Source organism: Ailuropoda melanoleuca, chromosome 12 (assembly GCF_002007445.2).
Source record: "Ailuropoda melanoleuca isolate Jingjing chromosome 12, ASM200744v2, whole genome shotgun sequence".
Classification (NCBI taxonomy): domain Eukaryota; kingdom Metazoa; phylum Chordata; class Mammalia; order Carnivora; family Ursidae; genus Ailuropoda; species Ailuropoda melanoleuca.
Window position 1 is genome coordinate 21,435,474 of NC_048229.1, and position 25,719 is coordinate 21,461,192.

Sequence of the window (25,719 nt, forward strand, 5' to 3'; positions counted from 1 at the left end):
CTGGATTCTAGGGTGGATTCGGGCGCTGGGGAGCTCGTGTGGCCACAGCTGCTGGCCCTAGCCAGGTGAGCAACGGTCACAGGGCTGCACTCACGAAGCTGCCGGAATATGCACGTGAGCGGCGAATCATTAAGTCTCAGCCCCGCGGAATGCGACGGAGCCCGCCAGGGAGCAGAACGCGGTGGCGTCGGCCTCCCCAGTCCAATACAAGTCTTCCACGTGGACCTCAGAGTGAGAGCTCAAGGCGAGGACCTCCTCTCAAAAGCGGTGGGGAAAAGTTTAGCGCTGGTCACTAGAAAACGACTTCCGGGGAACTGATTGGAAAACTCACCAAAGAGCGCAGGCTCCACGCTAGCTGGGACGGAACTTGACTGGAGGGAGGAGCCGCAAGAAGTGGACTAGCGAGCGCGCGCCTGGCGCGAGCAGCAGCAGAAGCCGCACGTCACCCCCCGCCCTCTTCAGCCAGCCGCGCAGCCGCAGTGGAAGCTCCGCGAGCCCAGGGTGGGGCGCTGGACTGGGGCGGAGCTAGCCCCTCGCGTGCGCAGACGCGACGAGTCGCGGCGGAAGGGTGTGGACGCGCAGGCGCCGCGGTGGTTTGGGGGGGCGGGGGGAGCAAGGAGGCGGGGCCGCGCAGGCGCCGTGAGGGGCGGTAGCGGCGGCGGCGGCGGTGGTAGCGGCGGCAGCTGTGAGGGGGTTCCGGGAAGATGGTGCTGATTAAGGAATTGTGAGTGGGTCGGTGGGCGCGAGCGAGGCTACGCAATGGCGGTGGTGGGAGACTCACTGATTGGGAAGTTGCGGAAGCGGAATATTCCTAGAAAGGAGCGAGCCTCTGGCTGGCCGCTCCCTGCGCGCGCCCCCTCCCCCCGGCCCGCGCCCCCGGCCCACTTAAAGGCCTCACCGCTGCGCGCCCCCAGACCCTCTTCTCTGGCGTTGCCGTGATAACACCGCCGCCCACTCTCCTGGGGCGGAGGCGCCTGGGTCCCGGTCTGAGCGCGTGGCTCGGGAAGGCGAGGCCGGGAGTTTCCGCTGGGACCCGCCTTCTCCCCACCCCCCACCTCCAGTCCCAGCCTGGACCCACCCGCAGGCCCGCGGCGGGGGACTGAGCCGGGGACCGAGTAGGAGCCCGAGGTGGGGAGGCGCGGTGGGTCTGACAGTGATTTGTCTTGTGGGGTGGAGCCTACCTGTAGCCCGCGGAAGATGGGCTTGCCAGGTGAAGACAGCCTCGGTGTCGAGACTCGAGGTGGGACGTAGGCGCCCTGAAGTTCAAGCAAGGAGCTGGGAGTTCAGAAAAACTGCGCTCCCTAGGGCAGCTCAGTTGACTTAATCAGGAGAGAGGTCTCTCTGCTTTCAGTCTCAGTTTTCACATCTTTAAGATGGGGTGACACTGGGTTCCACCCACTTCACGGGGTTGAAGTGAGGAATTGTTAACACGTGGCCTGTCAAATGGAAGGGTTTTCAGGTGCATTAGACCCGCGGAGTGATTCTGCTGAAAGGTTACGGCATTTCCCACCGGCAGGCACTGTAACTATCACAGGAAATCTGTTTAGCCGTGATTGTTGAGCTGTCACAGCTGGGTCGTACCGTCTGCGTCCTGTGGGCAACTAGGGATTTCGAGTATGGCCTGTTCTTTGGTTTTTCGAATGTTTTTCTCACTTTAAATTCTTAAACGTGAATTTTGGCTTAATTTAGTTATCTTAAGACACTTTATCTTTAGGGTTTTTAAACTTCCTTTAGAAAGTCACTACTGTCACTTCTCTGCTTCAAACCCTCCGAAGACTCCCTATCTCACTGTGAATAAAAAAGTCCTTACAATCGCCCACAAGGTCTTTCATTATTTTCTGTTCTGCTTTCATCACATTTACTACCCTGCACGTGCCCATGTCCATTTCAAGCTCAAGCTTCCTTATAGTTCTTAAATTACTTCAGGAAAAAAAGCTTAGTTCAGTGCCTTTCTGCTTGCTGTTCCCTCTGCCTGATGTGCTCTTCCCTCATATCACTAACCTACCTCCTTCAGGTCTTTGCTTAAGTATCACCTTCTTAGGGAGTCCCTCTCTGAAGACGTAATTGCAACCCCCACCATTTGGTGTTTGCCTTCCTGCATTATTGTTGTCAGTAGCAATTATCACCGTCTACCATGCAATACAGTCACCCTTTTTTTTTTTTTCCTATTTTACTACATGTATTCTCTTGCTACATGCAAGCTCCACGAATTTGTCTCTATTGCTCACTTCCATATCCCCAACTCTTAAAATAGCCCTTGGAGCATAGTAGTGGCTCAATAAGTACTTGTTAAGTTAATGAAAAACTGCAGCTGTAGTCAGTGACAGGGATCCTGAGAAAAGACACATTTTGGATAAAGTTTGTTTATAGTATAGAACTCTGGATTTATATAAAGCTTTTCTTCCAAGTCGTTTATACAATGTATCATGAAAGTTTTATTTATTACTCTGACATCTTTGTAATGTAGGTAGGTGGCAGATATTAAGACAAATGGAGGAAACAAGACAGAAGGAAATTGACTTGGCCCGAGTCGCATAGCAAGTGAGTTGCAGAACTGATCTTACATCATAGATCTCGTCATTTTTATTAGAGTTATTTCCTCCCTCCTAAAATGTGAATTAAGTGTTCAGTAGATCCCTTTGACAGTTATGAGAGGAGTATCAAGCTAACTCATGGAAAGGAGTTCCCATTGGGAATTTGCACAATATGCTTTTTGTGAAACCGTTACTTTCATTATAAAAATTTAAATGCGCCAAGGTAACACATGCTGAAATGTGCCCAAATGTAATTTTTTAAAGGTGTTACAAATTACATTGCTTGATGTTCACTTTTCATGTATGTCTCCCTAGACTTTTTTTTCCCCCTCCTTTTAGACTTTCTGAAAGCAGACTGTTTTTATTTTGTTTCTAGTACCCAGCATAGCATCTAGGCTACCATACTGTAAGTGCTCAGTGTTGAATAAAAAAATGATTCTTCCTATTTGCAAGTCAACTTTCTAAAATTATTTTTGGTCAGGAGCAATGAATAGGTCATTCCTACGTGAAGATGTTGGTAAACTATAAAATACTTTGGCAAATGTTTGTTGTCTTTAAAAAAATGCCATCTATTTTTGACATATTAAAAGGTTAGAAATGACTTCTCAGGGTGGGGAATTCTTTTTAAGTTGTTACTTAAGCAACAGATGAAGTTGCCATTAATGTAAAGTCCTAGTTTTAAAGAACTAGTTGCTAGTTCCATTTGGAAAATTATTTTCCTGAGGATTTTCAGAGAATTTTGAAAATTTTCAAATTGTTATGAAAGTTGAATGAGGCTTTGAGAAAAAGAGGAAATCAAAGCCTGTCTATTCCTTTTACTTTTCATTAAGCAAATCTTGAGGAATTTGACTCATCATTCATCCAGAATGTCTTAATCAGTCACTTTGATTTTGTGAAATAAGTTTTGCTGAAAGTGTTGTTATATAAAAATAGGGATCTTCCCACTAGTGAGTAGTTGTTAAAATTACCCAGCAGTGATTCTTTGGTTTTGTGAAAGTTCCGGGGAGTGTTTAACTCTTTCCTCTCTGTTCCTTCCATTTCCTCTGCAGCCTGTCATCTTGGTTCAAATCTTTGTAAACCCTTGCCCAGCCTCCCCAAAGATGGTTTTTCCCCATACTCCTGCCTCTCAATGTTTTTTAACCAGCTACAGATGTCTTCTTTAGATTAGCTATAATCCTGTCACTTCCCTTTTGGAACAACCTTCCTGGATTCCTTGTTGCCTAATAAATGTAATAGATTTCTTATTATTGTATTCTGGACCCTAAAAATATGCTCCCAACCTATATCTCTGTCTCTATCTTTATCTTCCAGAATATGCTCTCAATCTATATCTTTTTTTTTTTTTTAAGATTTTATTTATTTGACAGAGGGAGACACAGCAAGAGAGGGAACACAAGCAGGGGGAGTGGGAGAGGGAGAGGGAGAAGCAGGTGTCCCGCTGAGCAGGGAGCCCGCCCAATGCGGGCCTCTATCCCAGGACCCTGGGATCATGACCTGAGCTGAAGGCAGACGCTTAACGACTGAGCCACCCAGGCGCCCCTCAATCTATATCTTAGTCTGCCTCTCCCCCCGCTACACCCTCTTGGCCCCAGTTTATTTTCTGTTATTGAGACAGTGAACAAATTAGTGTGTACTCAGAGGAGACAGTTTAAAGGATTAGGTATGCAAGGATTTTTGTATAACAAGTTTATTTTTGATGAGAATAAGAATTAGTATGTCGTGGTGTTTGAGAATGTTCATTGTCTTTAGGTGACCATTATCAGAAAGAGCGATGAGTGACCCCCGATAGTGAAGGAGGGGAGAATAACAGGAGGCATGTTTTATACATGTTGGAGATCAAGGTGATGTGAGGACTCAGGCATAGATGTTTGAGGAGAATAGGGAGAGAGGGGTGGGTGGATAGTGCAGCTGAAGAGAAGTTGGAATGAGGAGAAACTGTTGGGAATTTTCTATAAAATGAAAATCAAGGTAACCGTTGTGGGATTTTTCCCCCCTATCCTTAGAGAGTTAAAATGAAAGTTTACATAACACTGCTGTGGTACCTTAATGGTTAGCAGGGAAAAGTCTGAGAAGACCAGGCCAAAAAAAGAAGTTGCTGTCTTGGCCACGAGCTATTATCATGAGATAATTGATATTCAGGGATTTTCAGAGTTTATGCTGGAGATAAGTGAAGGTACTTCCCTATAAAAATCTGGTGATAAAGTGCAATATTCTGATATAATTTACCATAATATTCTTTTTTTTGGATTATATCTTCAGGAGTATTATGCCTCCATTTCAGTCCTTTTGTTGGTTTAGTAACAGACTCTTGAACAAGATCAAATACCAGTCAACCTTATATTGCGTCTGCCCTGGAAGGGGTTCTATTTCTAAGGTTCAAAGTATTTCCCTTGGTAAAGTTTTTTCTTGTTGCATCTTTCACCTGTTTTTCTCTTAATAAAACTGAGGACTAATCGGGTAGTGGGGAACAGTTTTTGGAAGCATTCATTCCTGAGATTCAAGACATATTCTATGAGAAATACTGTAAAAACAAAAATATATAGCATATAGATGGAGAATGAAACCATACTAAAAATTTCATGAGGGCAACCTGACCAGACAGTCTAAAAATAATATATTCAGTACCCTGTAATTTTCAGTGATGAGTTTTCTCTTGTTCCTTTTCTCCTCACAAGAATCTCTGCAACTGCGTTTTTGGGGTCCTGGTACAATGAGGACACTAAATGGGAGTGATCATTGAGACCCACAGATGATAGTTTTATTTCCCCAACTTAAAAATTCTTATTTAGAGCCGTAGGCATTGCAAAGACAATGATATCCTTGTATTACGCTCTCACTAGATTTAAGCAAAAGTTCTTCTAAGTGTAGAGGTCTGTGTTTTAAAGCCAAATATTTCATACGTGACATATTTTTTTTCTTTTGTCGTTTCAGCCGTGTGGTTTTGCCATGTTCTGTTCAGGAGGTGAGTCTTGATTTTTTTCTGTTTTATTTTATTGATATCGTTTATTTCAGTATGTTAATCTACAGTCATATTTTTGTTGTATGTACTTACATTTGCATTCCAGTTTATGTGACAAAATGAATTGTGGTGTATTACAGATAATTCATTGTAAATGAATTCTGTTACACTGCCTTGTTTTGGAAGGCTCTAAAGAATGTAGTTTAATCTTTTGCCCAGTTCAGGAATTCTGGCTACAGTATCCGAGAGAAAGGAGGCTCCAGCCTCAACATAAGCACTTTAAGGCTAAGTGACTTGCTGCTTAGAGAAAGTCTCTTTTGCTGCTGGATATTTTTTTTTTTTTTTAAGATTTTATTTATTTATTTGACAGAGATAGAGACAGCCAGCAAGAGAGGGAACACAAGCAGGGATAGTGGGAGAGGAAGAAGCAGGCTCATAGCAGAGGAGCCTGATGTGGGGCTCGATCCTACAACGCTGGGATCACGCCCTGAGCCGAAGGCAGATGCTTAACCGCTGTGCCACCCAGGCGCCCCTGCTGCTGGATATTTTAAACATTTGTCTTTAAGCCAAAATTTGCTTTCAAATAATGTTTGTTGTTTATAGTTCCTTCCACTTGTGCAGTGGAAAATAAGCCTGTTCTGTCTGGCATATGGTAGCCCTTCAGGTTTTCTCTTGGCCATTTTCTGTCCTCCCCCCAAGTTCTTTTGTTCCATCTTCTCTACATGAGGTCACAGGGTTATATATTCCCAGCATGTTCATTTGGCCTAGTATAACATGACCTCTAGACTTCCTTACCAGCTGGTCTCACTGCTGCTTGTGTTGTAGTTGTTGCTCTTAACTGAAAACAGTATTCCAGACGTTGTCTGACCAGCATGTAACTGAGAGATTATTATCTCCCTTGATCTGCTCATAATACGGGAATATACTACCTGTTCAGAACTTGCATGTCCTTCACTTGTAGGTATTTGTGGTAGAGTCGGGAAGGAGGATAGAAGAGAAACTGAGATATGTGTAGCAAACCCCACAAAGCCCGCTGGGTCGTTCTATAACTTGCACACAGTTTGCACTTGCTCAGTTATTTGGTTTTCCTGGAGCTGACAGTAGATTAGAAGCAGTGAATTGGAAGTGGGACAAAACAAACTGATAACCTAAGAAGTGACAGCTGACAGAAGACAGAAAAGAAAAAAAAAACAATGCAGGAACTAAAAATGAGTAGCTGTCTGGCACAGCTTAAAGTAGACTTGAACATAGTTGTATATATCTCAGTAGTGCCTGAGGTTTCCCCATATTAAAACACTCAAGACAAACCAGGCACCCCTATGCTTTACTTGGGCAATTGATTGTTTGAACTTGAATGTGAAAACTGACATTTGTTTTTGTTAAATTTTTTCTTGTATTTCAGTTAGCTGGATCAACTTGTCGAAATCTTTCTGAGTCTTGGTGTTGTCACTGAAAATAATTTCAGCTCTTCTGTTCAGACTTACTAAACATGTCTTCTGTCTCTATTTAAATTAGTCTTAAAAATGAGAATGAAAGGCTAGTAGCATGCCACAAAATATCAGTTCGTTAATAACATTTTTTGGATACTGCTGTTTAGTTGTTTCTTTGTAAAGTTCTGTTACTCTGTTCCTGACCAAGATTAAATTTACCTTTTGACTTAGAGACATTTTGATCATACTTTAAAAATATGACTGTGTTGAAAAGTACATTTTAAAGGACTTAAGGATTGTAGCATTATTGGACTAACCCTGGTGTTGTATCACAAAAACCAGAGAAGAAATACACCCTCCTGCAGTCTAAAATCCCTACAGAAATTATTTTTGTTGCGTTTAAGAAATGTGTTTGNTGTAAAGTTCTGTTACTCTGTTCCTGACCAAGATTAAATTTACCTTTTGACTTAGAGACATTTTGATCATACTTTAAAAATATGACTGTGTTGAAAAGTACATTTTAAAGGACTTAAGGATTGTAGCATTATTGGACTAACCCTGGTGTTGTATCACAAAAACCAGAGAAGAAATACACCCTCCCTGCAGTCTAAAATCCCTACAGAAATTATTTTTGTTGCGTTTAAGAAATGTGTTTGGTTCTAGCCTCCTAAACCCAGATTGAGTGATTGAATTAGTGTGTATTTAAATTAACCTTCAAAAAGTCCCATGGACTTTTTAGATATAAATATTTACTGAGTTTACAACTACTTTTTGTCTCAAATAAAATGTTCATTTTTGAATGATTCGTTTTTAGAGATAGCTTTTCTTCGAAAATATGCTTAAAAACAAAGAAAAGCGTTTCTTCAGGCTATCCTCACTGGCAGGAAGAAATTTAGCCAAATTTGAAGAGATTGGAGACAGTGCCATGGTTGAGTCACTAGAACAAATTAGAACATGAGAACTTTGCTTTTTATTATTTGTTGGAACTGTTAGCAGCTCCAGATTGGCACAGAACAATACTGCCCACTCACAGGTATTGGTTCAGGCCATTGAGAATCCTGGTTCACTTTAAAATGAAATAGAAACCACTGTCAGTGATTTCTTGCCTTTTATAGTAATTCTTGTGTGTTTCTAATACTTTAAAAACAGTTTCTGTTTACTGGAGAACTTTACAATTAACAGTTTTGATCCTGGGTACTCAATACTGCTTCTTTTGAGGTGGACAAGGGCTAAATTGGGTATGTCAGGCATAAGTCATGGGGAGAAAAAACCCCAGAGGTATACTAAAATTTGGACTGTAATGGTTCTTTGTATTTTCAGCCTTTTTTTTTTTTTTTAAAGATTTTATTTATTTATTCGACAGAGATAGAGACAGCCAGCGAGAGAGGGAACACAAGCAGGGGGAGTGGGAGAGGAAGAAGCAGGCCCATAGCAGAAGAGCCTGATGTGGGGCTCGATCCCATAACGCCGGGATCACGCCCTGAGCTGAAGGCAGACGCTTAACGACTGCGCTACCCAGGCGCCCCCATAACGTTTTCTTGATAAGTGGGTAGTACATATGAAGGCACCCCAGAGTATTTACAACTAGCAGTTCTCTCAAATGATGGAAATCTTGTGAAATATTATATAGTTTCTTGAAGCTGTAGGATCATCTAGTGTTTAATCTTCCTAAGCATATTTTAAATTTGAGTCATGTTTTCATATGGATCAGATGTGCTGAATGGTTTGGACAAGCTTTTCTATATTCTATATCAGGAATAAAATCCTGATTTTGATCTCACATTGGTACTTATGAGGGCTGATCACCAAATATAATGTTTCATATGGATCAGATGTGCTGAATGGTTTGGACAGGCTTTTCTATATCATATAGCATAATCCTATGCTAAGATTTTAGCATAGGAAATTTTTGCAGGTACTACTGGCTTAATGAAATTCTGTGCTCTGAAATTCCAGTATCAGGTTGGGCAGCTTTACTCTGTTGCAGAAGCTAGTAAGAATGAAACTGGTGGTGGAGAAGGAATTGAAGTCTTAAAAAATGAACCTTATGAGAAGGATGGAGAAAAGGGACAGTATACACACAAAATCTATCACCTAAAGAGGTAAGCTAATTGTACACATCTGATGCTTAGTCATTCTATTGAAGATGATGCCTTAATTCTCCAGCTTACTTATTGAGCAGATAACTCCCTAACTTCCTGGGCCGTGTGTGCTGAGGTACTTTTTAAATTTTACTCTGACAATATGTTGCATTTTAATTTTTTGAGAGAACTTCCCCCTGATTGGTTATTTTTAAATTATAAAAGTGATATAATTGTTTATAAAAAAATTCAAACAATAGGGAAGGTTATAAAAACTTAGTCCCCGCCTCTTGCCATCACATATCCATAACCCCAGGGAGAAACACTAGAAACAGTTTCTCCTTCTGGATCATTTTCTATACATTTTCAAATACGTTTTTAAAAATAAACATACAGAGAGCTGTCACTTGTGTTATTTTTTGTTTTCAATGGCAGACGGGATCCTACCATACATATGGTTCTGCAGTTAGCTTTGTTCTTCACGGAGTGACACGCTGTGAACACCCTGCCATGTTATTTAATATCCATGTCCTTCTTTGGAAGGCTGAGTGACCTTTCCTAGTGTGAACAAAGCATAGGTGAAATTTAACCATTCTCTAAATGATAAGTAAGTTTAGGTGTTTTAGGTATTTTTCTTTTTGCATGTTACGAATAATATTTCTGTGAACATGGTTGTATATGTCTTCATGCCTTAGGTTACTGTTTCTCTAGGAGAAATGTATAAAAGTAGGATTTTGCTTCAAGGACAAGCTTATTTAAAATTTTGATATTTCTGCCAGATACCCTCGAAGAGTTTGGTAGTGTTCATTTTCCATATTTTTCTCCGTTTATTTTTTTGCCAATTTAATACACAGAGTAGTCTCTTCTTTAAATTTGCATGCTTTATTAGTAAAGTTGAATGTGTTTTCCTATTAGACCATTTGAATTTCTTGTGTGACTTGACTGTTGAAATCTTTCATTCATTGTTTTTATCCCTTCGGTTTATAGAAGTTCTCCTGAGTTTGGCTGTCTAATCTCTTATTTTTGGCGTAAATATTTTTTTAAAAGGATTTTATTTATTTCAGACAAAGCAAGTGAGTGGGGGGCAGAGGGGTGGAGAGAGAAAGAGAGAGAATCTCAAGCAGACTCTGTGCTGAGCATGGAGCCTGACATGTGGCTCAATCCAACACCACTGACATCTTGACCTGAGCCACCCAGGCACCCCTGGCATAAATATTTTAAAACAGAAAATGCATACCAGTATTTGTCCAGGGGCAAAAGATCAGTAATAGTTTTTAAGAGTCCATTTTGTCAGTAGTCCCCCTAATTTATTAAGAGTAGGAGGAATTGGGACACCTGGGTGGCTCAGTCGGTTAAGTGTCTGCTTTTGGCTCAGGTCATGATTCCAGTGTCCTGGGATTGAGTCCTGCATCGGGCTCCCTGCTTAGAGGGGAGTCTGCTTCTCCCTCTCCCTTTGCCCCTCCCCCTCTGCTCCTGCTCCCATGCTCTCTTTGTCTCTGACAAATAAATAAATAAAATCTTTTAAAAAGTAGCAGAGATCTTTGGTCTCTTCTTGCCTTTATTGTCTTCATATTGAAATGAGTAACACCCAGGTTTTTGTAGAGCTCCTTAAAGTTGCAGGTGAGCTGTGACTATCAGTGTTTCCTGTTTTTTCAGTTTAAGACCACCACTTGGTTTATATTGACACATGAATATAAAGTAGGTTATCACTTTACAGAATCTTAAATTTTATTGTGTTTTTTTTCCTCCTAGAACACAGTGTTTCTTTGTTTCTGACACAGGTTTAAATGAAGGCAATAATTCTTATCAATCAGTTATCCATAGAGACTAAGANAATCAGTTATCCATAGAGACTGTCTTAGTCATGGTTCCTGTTAATTTGTTAGCACCCTAAGTATATCTAAAAAAATGTGTCAGTTGAAGAAAAATGTGGCGTTCTAGATGGTATGATCTACATTGTGTTAATAGTATTGAATTTGCTTCTGTATAGTTTCATTTTTTAGTATTATATTTATTCATTAATTGAATTTTACCAACACATAAAACTTTTTTTATTGTAAACATTTGACTTTCTCTGGGGATTCTAAAATTAACCAGAAAGTTCGATATATAAAACTTCCTGTTGGTGTATGATGTCCATATGGTAATAATCATGAAATAGATTCAAAATACCCTTCATTTGAAAACTGAGAGTTGGAAATTGGGGAAATGTTTGATATATCATTACATGGAAAAGATTAGTTGCTAAGTATGTACGTAAATATAAATATGCACTAGATTACATGTATTTTAAAAAAACTAATCAGAAAAAGGCCTAGAAAGAGATTAATTAAAATGTTAATGTTTTTCTCTTGGTGGTGGGATTATGGGTGATTTAAGATTTTTTTACTCTTCTGTATTTTTAATAAGAAAAACGATAAATATTTTGAGACGTGATTCAGATGACATTCCAGTCATAAATAACAAATCTCTTAAATTGAAGAGGGCTGTATAAATACGGTTCGTTCAAGAGATGTTATTGTTCTGAAGAACTTATTTGGGGATGAGGTTCAGAATTCCTCTCAGGCTCTTAATAGATTAAATAAAGGAAAACCATGGCTCTCTGGAGGCCAGCCTCCCTGTGCTCTCCTGGCTTCTTCATTCCTAGAAGGAGCTGAAATCATTCCTAGTACCTTTTGGTTTTACCCTGTCTTGCACTTATTGACTCCTCATTACTCCTATTGAAAAATAGGCGATACGCCTATTGTACCTAAGAAGATACTAAAGTGCGTGTTTACCCAAAGTCACACAGCTAGTAAGTGGCAGAATGGTGACTGTGACCTGGATTCTCTGGGCTCTAATCCCACGCTCTTTTGGTCACAAGTAGGCAGTCCCAAGTCCCTGACAACAAGCACTCAGGACCTGATGAGCACAGGTGTCCCATGAGAAGGGAAGGGAGGGGGTTTGATTAGATGGTCAGGGCTGTTTGATGCCCATGGGAGGCTGGCTTTGTCACACAAAGATAGTGGCTAGGGACAGAGTGTGGAGAGGAAAGGAACAAAGGAAAGAGGGTGGCACCGATGTATCTCAGGCAGTGTGGCAGGTAGTAGCCTCTCTAATAGTAGTAGTACCAAAAACCTGTCTGGTAATAAAGACAAAACCAGGACTGACTGTTGCTGTAGCCTGGGGGCGAGAACAGTAACAGGGCAAGGTAATCAGATGTCCCCATGCTCAAACGTATCAGTGTTGTGCCGAAGGCCCAATAGCCACGGCATAACTAGATTATGGAAGGGCAAAGAATCATTTAGCAGTGAGTGCTGAGGCCTTCAGTGTGCCATAGGAAAGATAGCAATCACGACACAGGGCTGGTGGTGCAGCCTGTCAGACGTCAGTATCCTGCAAGGGCATCCTGCGGGTTCAGCATGCTATAGGCCTACCCACAGTTCCTAGAGAGTTTTAGAGTTCTCTCCCTGAGGAAGTTAAGTTTGTGTCCAGTAATATATGTTCCCTTTTTCAGCATGTTCTCCACTGGGTAACTTCTAGTACTGTGTGCACTATCACTGTATAGCAGCAATGGAATTGCAGATGTGGCTGGCTAAATTTGTTGCCTGAGGCCACCGATACCTTATTGTACGTTTGTGATACTTGAAACTCTGAGATCCACTTTACCCAGTGGAATCAACGTCTCTANTTTTCAGCATGTTCTCCACTGGGTAACTTCTAGTACTGTGTGCACTATCACTGTATAGCAGCAATGGAATTGGAGATGTGGCTGGCTAAATTTGTTGCCTGAGGCCACCGATACCTTATTGTATGTTTGTGATACTTGAAACTCTGAGATCACTTTACCCAGTGGAATCAACATCTCTGNTACCCAGTGGAATCAACGTCTCTAGATTCTCTGGCCAGTATGCTTTCCCATTTCAGCAAAACACTTCTTGGTCTGAGATACACACACTTCATCTTAACCAGAAGATTGAGAAACAGTCTTGGCAAGGTATTAAAAAAACCCCATAATTTAGTGACCGTTGACTTTTCTCCCCCCTTGAATCTCAAATAATAATTTTACAGGATAATGAGATTCTTTCCATATCCTTTGGTAATTTACAGTAAGTAGTTGCCCACGGTAATTCTAAGCAGAGGATCTAGTCCTTACTGTATTCTTAACTCTGTGCTGGTCACTGTACATGCTCTAGGGGAGAGCTCAGTGATTCCCCATAGCAACCTTTTCCAGTGAGGAAACAAAGGTCCAGAAAGGTGTAACTGGCCCCTGTGTCACTGCTGTTGGTAGCAGAGATAGGCCATGAACCCAGGCAGTCATTGTGACTCCAGAACTTGCCCTCTTAATCACGTTGCTCTACTGCTGAGCCCTGTGGGAGGGTTAGAATATTTTCCATTTTCTGAAGTGAATGCCAAAGGAGTTTACAGAGCAATTCTCCCAAGACCGTGGATTTCACCGTATCCCATGTTCTCATAGTCTTTAAAGTTTCAAGTCATCTTCCAGAATAAAGTTAAACTTAATAAACTACTCAAGATTATCAATGTCTTCCAATTGTTATAACTGTCCAGAATAAAAACTATTGGCTCTAAGCAAGCCTGACTCTTCATTGTCCTCTAGAAGTGCCATGTTCAGCCCCTTAGGTTCTTTTCTTGTTGTGATGTGGGGTTGCCCATAAACGCCGTTTCCTGAGCATAGCTCAGCTCTGTCCTGTGCAGAGGCATTCCCTGACTACTTTTCTTTTTCCATAAACTTCATCACTTTTTGTCACATCTACTCATTTGGCACTGGGTCATGTATTTCATGTGTACATATTGTCTTAATACCCCATTTACCATAAAAGTTTGAGTATGTTTCTTTATGATGTTCAATATACACTTAATAGTGGGTGGTGGAGAGAGAACAGATCTTATCAGGCAAAGATTTTGAAGCAAGGCATGGAAATCTGTTGCAACCTTTGAGATGGTTATTTCAGAGAAAACTTGGCAGCTGTCCTGCGACTTCGTAGGAAGGAACACACTGACCAGTCCTTTTGTTGCTTTTTCTCCCTTCTTGGGGAAAATCAGCTTTACACTTTTATTCTTCATAAGCATTATATCTTCACCATCTCTAGTCAGTCCTGAATGACAGAGAATTCATAAGGCTGTGCCAACTCCTGAATGGCCTTATTCCCCAATGGTTGAAACAGTAGAGGTTTAATTGAAAATCATTTTAAAATTTCATGTGGTTCCAGTTAAGAGCTCAGTTTTGTAAGCAGAAGTGTCATTTGCCAGGAGCTAAAGTTATGTTCATGTTTAAAAATGAGAAGTTTAAATCACCTGAGAATGCAAAGATCGATTATATCTGATGATTCACATCAGAGAGATCTTTGAATAAGTATACATAAGAAATTGATAAATATCAGCCCANTAGGAAGGAACACACTGACCAGTCCTTTTGTTGCTTTTTCTCCCTTCTTGGGGAAAATCAGCTTTACACTTTTATTCTTCATAAGCATTATATCTTCACCATCTCTAGTCAGTCCTGAATGACAGAGAATTCATAAGGCTGTGCCAACTCCTGAATGGTCTTGTTCCCCAATGGTTGAAACAGTAGAGGTTTAATTGAAAATCATTTTAAAATTTCATGTGGTTCCAGTTAAGAGCACAGTTTTGTAAGCAGAAGAATCATTTGCCAGGAGCTAAAGTTATGTTCATGTTTAAAAATGAGAAGTTTAAATCACCTGAGAATGCAAAGATCGATTATATCTGATGATTCACATCAGAGAGATCTTTGAATAAGTATACATAAGAAATTGATAAATATCAGCCCAATATGATAATTCATTCTTGAGTTGCAAATCAGTCATCAACGCAAAGTTTTTTCTGTGTGTATAGTTCTAAGTCTTCAATTTTGCACAGTTCAGAGTTTTCTAAATAGTAATCCTATTCCAGAAGAATATCAGAAGTACTTCTGTAATGCATTGTTTCCTTTTTATGGCATGTTTCATTTCTCGTTGCTATTCTGTTTTGTTATGTGGAAAACACTTTCCCTCTCTCTTTTTGTTATTTCTCTAGAACTTTAAAGTCTTGTTTTATATCCTGAAAGTTAGCCAATTTGTGTCTGGTTATTTTACTCTTCCCACAAATCAGGATTTGAAGTCATTTTGTAAATTTTTTTTGTTATTCTGCCCATTTTTTCCATCTCCATACCCACCACATTAATGCAAGTTACCATTATCTCTTTCTCTTGAACTCTCCCAGTTGCTTCCAGACTGATCTCTTGCCACGCATTCTTTTGACTCTTATAAACAATGCTGCTGTGAACACTTGTGTACAAGTGTCTGTGTAGACATATGGTTTTATTTCTCTTGGATGTGCACACACACGCACACACACACTCTCCTAGTTGGAATTATTGGGTCATATGGTAACTCCTCACTTTCTGAACTGCCAGACTGTTTCCAAAGTGACCACACCATTTTACATTCCCCCTCAACCCTGTAGGAACCAGTGTCTCCCTATCCTTGCCAGCACTATTACTACCAGGTTTTGTTTTATTTTTGTAATAGCCATTTTAATGGGTGTGAGGTAGTATTTCAAGGTTTGGATTTGCACATCTTTGCTGATTAATGATGTTGAGTGTGTTTTCATGTGTTCACTGGTAATTTGTAGATCTTTGGAGAAATATCCATTTAAATCTTTTAACTGTTTTTTAATTGGGTTGTCTATTTTGTTTTAAGTGTTCTTTATGTATTCTAGATACTAGCCCCTTGTCAGATACATGATTTGCAGTTTTTCCCGTATTCTGCATTTTCTGTTCACTTTCTTGATAGTGTCCTTTGAGGCATTAAAAAGTTTAAGATTTTGATTAAGCCCAGTTTACTTATTTTTCTTTTGTCATTTATGCTTCTGGTGTCCTGAGAAACCATCGTCCAGTCCAAGGTCCCAAAGATTTACATCCACATTTTCTTATAAGAATTTTATTTATTTATTTATTTATTTTTTAAAGATTTTATTTATTTATTCGACAGAGATAGAGACAGCCAGCGAGAGAGGGGACACAGGCAGGGGGAGTGGAAGAGGAGGAAGCAGGCTCACAGCAGAGGAGCCTGATGTGGGGCTCGATCCCGCAACGCCGGGATCACGTCCTGAGCCGAAGGCAGACGCTTAACCGCTGTGCCACCCAGGCGCCCCTCTTATAAGAATTTTATAGTTTTAGGGGCACCTGGGTGGCTGAGTCGGTTAAGCATCTGACTCTTATTTCAGCTGAGGTCATGATCTCAGGGTCATGAGATCGAGCCCTGCATTGGGCTCCATGCTTAGCAGGGAGTCTACTTGAGATTCTCTCTCTCCCTCTCCCTTTGCCCTTCCTCCCACTTGCGCTTGCTCACTCGCTTTATCTCAAAAAAAAGAATTTTACATTTTAAGCTCTTACATGTAGATCTTTGATCCATTTTGAGTTAATTTTTGCTTCCATCTACTCTTGCCCACTACAGTTAATTTTCATTTACTAACATGACTCTACTAAATTGGCAAAGTCAGAATGTTCTTAAAACTTAAATCTGGTCGTGCCATTCTCTTTCTTAAAGCCTTCAGTAGCTTCTCATCATACATAGAATAAAACCCAAGCTCTTTGGCTTATAAAATGGGCCTCATTGTGATCTATCTGCCCCCTGCTCACCTCACCATCCTCATCTTGTGTCCGTCCTTCTGTTCCTTCTTCACTACAGTCTAGCCATGCTGCAGGTGTCAGAGTGACCCAAGCAGGCCAAGTCTTTAGCTATTTTAGGACTTTAGAGCCTGTGTCTTCATGTGGCTGGCCCTCCTCACCCTCAGATCGCCATTATATTGTTATTTCCTCAGGGAGGCCTTCTTGGGCACCCTTAAACCAGACACTCACTTGTCCAGTGCTCTGTTCCTTGACTTTACTGCACTTCGGAAGAGGTAATTCACTGCCTTTTGTTATTTACTGCTCTGTTTCCTGCTTCTTTCCCTGGAAGGTGAGCTCAGAGTAGGAATTGTCCGTTTGCACACTGTCATTTACGTAGCCCCTGGCACAGTGGACAGTCAGTAAATAAATACTTGAGTGAATGAATGGGTGAGGTGCCCAGTGTATTTAAAGTATATTTCATTTGATTATAAAATGAAAGATTATTTATGGCAAATTAATCTCATCTTCAGATTCTTCCGTATGTTTTTCTACATTTTGATGTTTAGTAGGTTGTAGGATGGAAAAATAGAACTCAACAGTTTGCTCATTTTGTTTACAAGTGGATTTAAAACTTCCACGGGAAAAGTGCAGTTTGAAGTGATTTGCCAAGGTGTTACGTATCTCAGGAATAGATTTTTTTAAAAAAATGCTCCTAGATCAGAAGTTCAGTGTACATTACGGTCATTTATTACATATCTTTCAAACCGTATAAGCCCTTTGTTTTTCTCTACCGCTGTGACAAAGTTGTCTTACCACTTGACAGGTTCACAGCCATTGTTATAGAAGTTAGATCTTAATATTATCTCCTGTGAACACAATTGATGGAACATTTTGGTTGAATTTTACCCTGAAGTTGAATGTTCTTCATATGCATTCAGAGTTGGGGTGGGAAAAGGACTGTGTATGGCAAAGAACCTTTTCTGCTCTTGGACATTGTTTTATGCTTAACTCTTAAAAAGACAACTCTAGAAGTGTCTGCCTTGAGTTAAGCACTGTCATGAGTGTCGATTTGTCACGAGAGAACATTTCACTATCGTTGGGAGAACAAGAGGAGGAATGTCCTTGTTCATTTGTTTTTGAAGGCCTACCTCCATTTTGTTAATTCAGTTAATATTTGTTCTTTTTCTGAGACTCTAAGCTTCCAAAACAATTTACTTGCTAAGTAGGTGATACTGAAGTAGAAAACCAATGTGTGTGCTGTCAGTTATATAAACGGCACATTTAAGCTGTCTTGTTAGGAATATTTTAAAGTTGCCACTGATGAAAATTTCTCTTCTTTAAAGCAGAATTGAAATTTAGTTTTATTTACTCTATGTATGTATTTCCCCTATGTTTAGTCCATGATTAGATTCACTGAGGAGAGATGTTTGTTAGTGTTCTCATGTTAAGTGTAAAAAACGAGTCAATTTGAAATAACTGGCTCGGAGCTTTGGTCATTCTTAACTAAGTCAAAAAGTTGATTGTTGGAATTCACATAGTGGAATAGTATCCTGGAAATAAGAAAATAGGCATTTGGGAGCAAAATGAAGACATGTTAAAACTTTCTTGTTGATTTGGTTTTTGCTGGCCTTTAGTGACTGCCAGTTTTCTGTTTGGGTCAGCAAATTTTAGAGCTTTTGATAAATGTTTAAGGTTTTTAGACTATTGGGCACTATGGGAATAAATAGGATAATTAAAATATGTTTCCAAGCTAGTATGCAGCTGTTTTTTTCCCTGCCCTTTTCTTTTCTTTTCAAAAAAGTTTTAAGATTTTATTTGTCAGAGTGAGAGAGAGCAGGCACGCGCACAAGTTGGGGGGAGGTTGGGCAGCAGGCAGAGGGAGAAGCAGGCTCTCTGCTGAGCAAGGAGCCTGATGCGGGGACTGGATCTTAGGACCCTGGGATCATGATCGGAGCCGGAGGCAGACGCTTAACCGACTGAGCCACCTAGGCATCCCTCTTCTTGTTTTTTTTAAAGAATTTATTTGTTTATATAATTTAGAGCACGCATGTGCTTGTGGAGGAGGGACGGAGGGGGAGGGAGAGAGAGGGGAAAGAATCTTTATTAGACTCCCCACTGAGCGCAGAGCCAGGATCCCATGACCCAAAGAGCATGACATAAGCTGAAACCAAGAGTCCAAGATTTAACCAACTGAACCACACACGCACCCCTTTCCTGCCTTTTTCTACATTGACCACATGAACCAATGATAGATTTGTCATACTCTCAGATGGATAGGTAATCTTGTAGGTGTATTTTAAAAATCACCCATATGTGTTAAATTATACCCTGATGAGACCTCTCCCAGTTAAAGGGATTTTGGTTTCAGTTCTTGAGCAATGGAAGAAATAATTTGGACTTCAGGTATTCTTTGACTTTTGATGTGAAAGTATTTTCAGGTATCTTGGCTTTATTTTTGTGAGGTTATGCCCCTTTGCATTAATCTTCCCTGGATTTGAAAAGAATGGGTGCTCAAAGAATTAGTTCTCCTTTATTGTTATCTTTTCAGGGTGTGAAGGCATAGGTGAATCTTTTTATTCCCTTGGAATCTCGATTATAATGTCACATGTAATAGTGCTTCAGCTTTTTTTTCCCAGTGGTTTAATTTGCCACAGTAGTGAAAGCTTGCTTAGCTTCCAGAATTCATAGGGTTGCCTCTGGCTGCCTGCTTCATCTTAGTGTGGAGGCAGAAGTCCTTTCTGGGCCCAAAGTCTCCTTAGTTTGTTCTTTGTCCTAGCTTAGGAAATTAGGTTGTGTTTGACAGTTCTCAGAGAAGCAGTTCTGATATAGAAAAAGTATATAGGGCTTCAACTTGGAGGATATAATTTTGACATGTAGTTATTTAGCCACTTAAATGCTGGTTATATGGTATAATGACTGAATGTGTACCTTGCAGTGCAGTTTTAGGATATAAGTGAAGAAAGGCATGTGAAAGTACTCAGCTTCATGTTAACTTATAATTAAAGAGCAGTACCTACTGTTTATTGAGCTCTTACTGTGTTATGCCATGTGCTGATAAACACATTATAGATATTATCTGATGGAATCCTCCCAGTAACCCTGCAGAGTAGGTAATGGGAACTGTGTTCAACTCATGCAGAAGTTCAGAGAGCCAAGTGATGTGTCCAAGGTCACACAGCTTCTAAGTGCTGATGTTGGGATTTGAATCTGATCTGTATGAAAAGCCTGTGCATGTAAACTGCTTTCTTAACAATCATTAGAAGTGGTCATTCCATTTGCATTTCTTCGAAGACTAAAAGACTGATTTTTCCATTTGTTTGTTAACCAGTTGTGTTTTCTGTTTGTCACCTGCCTGTGGATATCTTTTGCCCACTTATCTATTGGGATCTTTGTTGATTACCTTAGAAATTGGCACAAACTCCTTATATGTTATATACTTAACCCGTCTCTAACCATACTTGAGGCAACAAATGATATTCATGGTCCAACCATACAACATTATATACTTGGATATGTTTTAAGATCACATTTCCACCTGGGCTCCTCACATTGTCACTTTTCTTTAAGTTTATTCTGTAAAATGTATTTGAAGGCTTTTATTCAGAGATACTCCCATATTCCAGGGACTCTTTCATGTTAAACAGTGAGTGTGGTCTAACCACAGGAGAGAACTTCTGTGTTGTATTATGCGAAGCCTAAATAGCCTCAGTTAACTTTCAGATTTCACCTCCGGGAAATAGAGCAGAAGCCCGACACAAAATTTTTTTTTTTCCCCCCGAAATCCTGTATACAGCTAAATGTTCTTAATCATGTTGTTTTTACATTAAGTTTCCACTTGATTACTTTGGGTTTGAAAATGAAACATGTTGCTAACAGTCTTGAACATGAGTTGGTAAAACTTAGAACATAATCACCTTTGATGACAGTACTCTTTGAGGTAGCCCAATAGATGCCAACGAAGAAGTGATGGTACTACCGAAAATATATTCAGTGTTTCTCTCTTCACAGCAAAGTTCCTGCATTCGTCAGGATGATTGCTCCGGAGGGCTCCTTGGTGTTTCACGAGAAAGCCTGGAATGCATACCCCTACTGTAGAACAAGTAAGCCTGGTTTCTGGCAATCATTCCACTCCTCTCCCCACTGCTAATAAGGAGAGGGACTCTTGCTGCTAATGCCTTTGAGAAGGGTGACACCCAAGAAAGTCCTCTGTGGGTTCTTGGGTAGTCACTACAGGTGCTGTGGCAGAGGAGAGATTTCTCTGGGTTCCTCCCCTAGACCTTAGTGAGGGGCATTGGTTCATTCTCACATGAGAGCCACCTTGAGGCCCTTGCTGACTGCACTGGCTCCAGGGGTGAGACCTGAAAGGTTATCCACACGCAAAAGTGTCCTTTGGTGTAGTTTTAATAGAACTTTTCTCATATTACCCCATACAGTAGGGTAGGAGTATGGCAGACTTCTGAAACAGTTTCCTGTTCTTTGCTAAGTTGGCTTTAAAGTGATATATTGCTTTTGTGACATTATTCTACTATTGTTTTAAAATTAGATTATTAACTCCATAATCTGAGGTAAACTGTAGTGTGACTTGTGTAGAAACTTTTGCAGGCATAAACTATTAAATGCTCTGTGTTTTCAGGTAGTTTAATCATCGTGACATTAAATAATATGACAGATTGTTTTGACCTTGATTAATATTCTTAAATTTTTCCCCTTTTATTGCCCACCTGTCTGTTATGCCTCAGTTGTAACGGTGAGTAAAACTATTTTTGTGTCACATACTCTTCATCTTTAAATTTTGCTTTACGTAGTAATTATTTTCAGTCATTCCTTACTTTTTAAATTAAAACTGCCCACCACTGCGTGGTTTCTCCTCTGTGCTCTTTCCACCAGCCTGCACTCCACCACATGTTCCCAGCGTTAGTGGGTTTTTTCCAGCCTTGTCTCAAAATCTCCCTGTTGACTTTATTTTGCTTCTGCTACTTCTTTTGAATGCCGTATTTGCTCACCAAACCTCCGAGCTCCTTTAATATTAGCCCTGTGTGCTGCATGACAAGTAGAGTTGTTTAAATTATTTAAAAGCATGCAGCATTTGGTTTGCCTGACAAGTCTATAAAAACAGGTAGCTAATGATTCTTTGTTACTTGAGGATCGGTCTTATAGAGTCAAAGCACGGATGCTTATGCTGGGGAAGGCTGCAGACAAAAGCCCCAAAGAACCGGTGAAAGATCACTGTCATTTTGCTGTTGTGTTTTCTGCAGAATGAATATATGAAAGATGATTTCTTCATTAAAATTGAAACATGGCACAAACCAGACTTGGGAACATTAGAAAATGTAAGTTTCAACTCTGGGCTTTCAGTGCAGAAGCCCCTGGAAATGGGAACACTGTAGTCCATCTGTCATCACCAGAGTGATGCCACCTACAGGAGACCGGTACCTCGACACACCAGGGCATGTCTGATTGCACTGAGGCAGGCCAGCAATCAGCAACAAATGGGGCTTTCCCTCGCAGCCCCCTTGCCTTGGTGCGAGAGTGGACTGTGCGGGGAGTTGCTGTTTTTATCCGCTGTCTTTATCTGGCACAGGGAGAGCAGAGATAAAATTCACAAACCGATTTTAGTCATTAACTTTAGATTTCTTTCATCTTTTCATCTCTGTATGTTCGTCAGAGCTACTCAACAAAGCCAAGTAGACTGCTTTAATTTTCACCTCCATTCTGCTTTCCTGGGTTGATGTCAGAGAAATGGCAAAAAGGCAAGAGGGAGGAGCAACTTTGAATATTTTACAAAAATGTTGACAGGCTTCTGATTTTCACAAGTTGGAGCACATTTATTCCTCAAGTAAATTTCAAGAAAATCATTTAAGACTCAGTGTAATCATTAACTTTTGATAAGGTGTGTCAGAGAATTTGGGAAGGCATCTGGTATTGATTGATGGCCTTGGCCCAGTAGCTGTCCGAAGTGTGGTCTCTGGACCAGCAGCAGCATCTGGGAATTTGTTAGAAGTGCACATTCTCAGCCGTCACCCCATATTTACTAAATTAAAATCCCTAGGGGTGGGGCCCGGTATGCTGTGCGTGGTGGTGCATGCCCCGGTTTGAGAACTACTGTCCCAGCCCCACCATACGCTGTTACAGGAGAGTAAGTTCATGTGGTAGATTCCACTGTTATGTGATTGGTGCCAGTTAATAGAACTTTTGAATTATAATTGGTAGTATTTGACATGAGTTTTTCTTGATCATTTGACATTTCATGTTTTTATCACAGTGATTCTAAAATTTAGAATCTAAATGAGGTGATTGGGTGTGCTTTAGTCTGTGTATGAGCTGATCTGCCTTTTCCAGCTTCCAAATGGACAAACTTTGGCAGTTCATAAACAGATCTTAATTGGTTCATGGAGGGAGTCTTAGAAATAAATGATTAATTAACATGATGAATGGAGGAATTGCTGTCCTTTCAAAACTGAAAAGCTTTAGGATAATCAAGTTCAGGATAGGTTTTAAACCTCACAATGCAGCTTCTTGAAATCAAATTACAATGTCACCTTACGTTGGTCTAGGACTTAAAGGTTACAAGGACTTGGTCGTGTATCATTGGGTTAAACATAGGTTAGGTGCATTTTGTTATATAACTCATCCCTAAGGACTACCAGAAAATAATGGTGGCAGACTTCTGTTAATTTGGCAGCATCCTCACACCTCCCCCACACACACTTATTTCTTACGGATCCAAGGGTAACAGAAGATTTCTAGATCCCTTAAGACTTCAGACCACTAATTTAATGAAGTAGCAATTTGGATGCCTTTTATTCCTTGTAATGTGGTCTAAAAGACTCAGATAATGATTATGTATGTAAGCGTAATAGTTTGCCTACTAAGAGGAGTCTACAGTTTGTTGTGTTTCATTTCTCTCTGTCATTTATAGGTACACGGTTTAGATCCGAACACATGGAAAACTGTTGAAATTGTCCACATAGATATTGCAGATCGAAGTCAAGTTGAACCAGCAGTAAGTACTGCATACTCCTCAATGACATTTTAACCTGTTGCCTCTTATATCTAAAAATGGTCTTTTTCTGTCTCTTATGGCCTGGATTTCTGCACTGCAGTGAGCCTGGAGTTTGGGTATGGGTCTGTGCAGCAAAAAGACCAGAGAGTAGGAGAGAGGGTTGTTTTCTTGTGTGGATTTCACCTTTGTACAAATGATCCCTTTGAGAAATCCCCGTGTACCTGAGATATATAGAGGTTGGTTCTCGTTGTGGGGGAAAAGACTAATAACATTATTTTATAAAAGAATTCTCCTTTGGGCTTCTATAAATAATGTGGATCCCTTATCCTTTTAAAGTATGATTATAAGAAAGCTTAACAGTTTTGTAGCTTTCTAATCTTGATTTTTACTAGATGTAAATATTCATACTCTAGGCTTTTGACTTAATAAACCCTCCCACCAGAAGTGAAGACCTGCATTCTGCCGAAGTAAGAACATTGTATTACTTTGCTGCAGTTTGAAAATATTAACTCAGTTCTTAGAGTATGCTAGTGCTGCTTGCTTTTGCAGAGCACAGTTGTGGACTTTTTCTGTGTTAAGACAATCATTGACCCTCTTTATGCTAGCGTAGAGAGCAGAAGCTTTGGAACAAGAGTTCTTCTGTCATGGTAAAGCCCATTGTGTTCAGTTAGCATTTTTATTTCATGACCTTTCCGTTTCATTTTCAGTGCTCATTGTCTGAACATGAGCAATGCTGTAGGTTGAGCAGAAATAACCCAAACACGAAATGTCTGATTTTGCTGTTGAAATTTAAAGGTAAGCCTTCTAGAGGCACCTGGGCGGCTCAATGGGTTAAACATCTGACTTCGGCTCAGGTCATGATCCCGGGGTCCTGGGATTGAGCCCTGCATCTGCTCAGCAGGGAGCCTGCTTCTCCCTTTCCCTCTGCCCCTCCTCTGCTTGTGATCTCTCTCTCATTCTCTCTCTCTCTCTCAAATAAATAAATAAAATCTTAAAAAAAAAAATAAGGGTAAACCTTCTAAAACAAAGGTCCCCCACCTTTTCTCTGAAATCACTGGGTTTGAGACTGCCAGCTTTGACCCTCTGCTAGGCTGGGTCCTGTTCTGCTAGGACCCCCTCCCTGATTAGAAATGTGAGCACTAATGAGGGATGCTTGTTATAGAACTTCGTAAATTTTCGTTGTGCTGTGATTTAACATTATTTCAGTTTTAAGGATAATTCCACCTTTGAAATTATATAGGACTTTTTTAATCCCCAGAAGTGAATGTATGTTCTATTTTAAAAACACTATCCAGATGTCTGTTTTGCCCTTTTATTTCTCTGTATCTTTTCCAGCCATGTTTACTGCATATGAAAGAATGGTGGTAGGAGGAAAAATCCTCAGGAGTGAGCAATAAGTGAGTCGGTTAATGGGCTAGGTCAGGGTAGCCTACGTGCTTGGACCAGCAGGTCACAAGATAATGCCGAGCAGCAGTATGGGTGCCCCAGTTTATATTGCATTCAGGTTATATTGTTGGTGTTTGAAAGAGTTGTGCCAGCCAGACAAAACAATCCGATCTTGTGGTTCATGGGTTTGCATTCCAGGTGGTTCTTCAGCAGAATACAAGGCACCTTTGGTTTTGCTGGGGTCATAAGAGTTCTTTGTTCTGGTTGTCAGGCTAAAATGAGTGTTCAGTCAGTGTTTGCAGGCATGAATGCAAGTAGATAGAACAGTTAAGGCCGATTGTGTAAGAGCCCTGGAGGCCTCTGGTCTCATTCCTTCCACCCGAGCCTAGATCGGCGAGGACAAAAGGTGCTGCTGGCTGGAAGATCGGTGCTCCGGATGGAAGGCAGTGAACATGCAGAGGCCGAGCGGATGCTTCCCTGTGTGGAACGTTGTCTGGGATGGATATGTGGGGAAAGAGAAGGGATTGGGCCCGAATAAGAAGTGTCTGTATTCTGAGTCTGTGGAGCCATGACTAAAAACATACATTCTGAAACTGGATTGACTTCGATTCAGATTCTGCCACCTGCTGGCTATTCAGTCTTGTATGGGTTGTTTCCTCTCTCCATGCCTGTTTTATCTTGTGTAAAATAGGACCAAGTATCTCACAGCGTTAAGTG

At 40.6% G+C, this 25,719-nt stretch overlaps 1 protein-coding gene across 3 annotated transcripts in view; it reads left to right on the forward strand.

Annotated features, from left to right (window-relative positions):
* Positions 1–594: 594 nt before the first annotated feature.
* The window catches only part of PITPNB (phosphatidylinositol transfer protein beta), a 66,849-nt gene continuing 41,724 nt past the window's right edge, over positions 595–25,719 (forward strand). For 2 of the 3 annotated variants that reach the window (XM_011233676.3, XM_002926267.4), the window contains exons 1-7: positions 595–724; positions 5,466–5,496; positions 8,880–9,025; positions 20,622–20,713; positions 21,353–21,360; positions 21,869–21,943; positions 23,533–23,616. In XM_011233676.3, coding sequence (XP_011231978.1) covers positions 705–724; positions 5,466–5,496; positions 8,880–9,025; positions 20,622–20,713; positions 21,353–21,360; positions 21,869–21,943; positions 23,533–23,616 — 456 coding nt within the window. In that variant the 5' untranslated portion in view covers positions 595–704. The remainder of the gene's footprint in view (positions 725–5,465; positions 5,497–8,879; positions 9,026–20,621; positions 20,714–21,352; positions 21,361–21,868; positions 21,944–23,532; positions 23,617–25,719) is intronic. The other variant, XM_034639682.1, reaches the window with a different exon arrangement.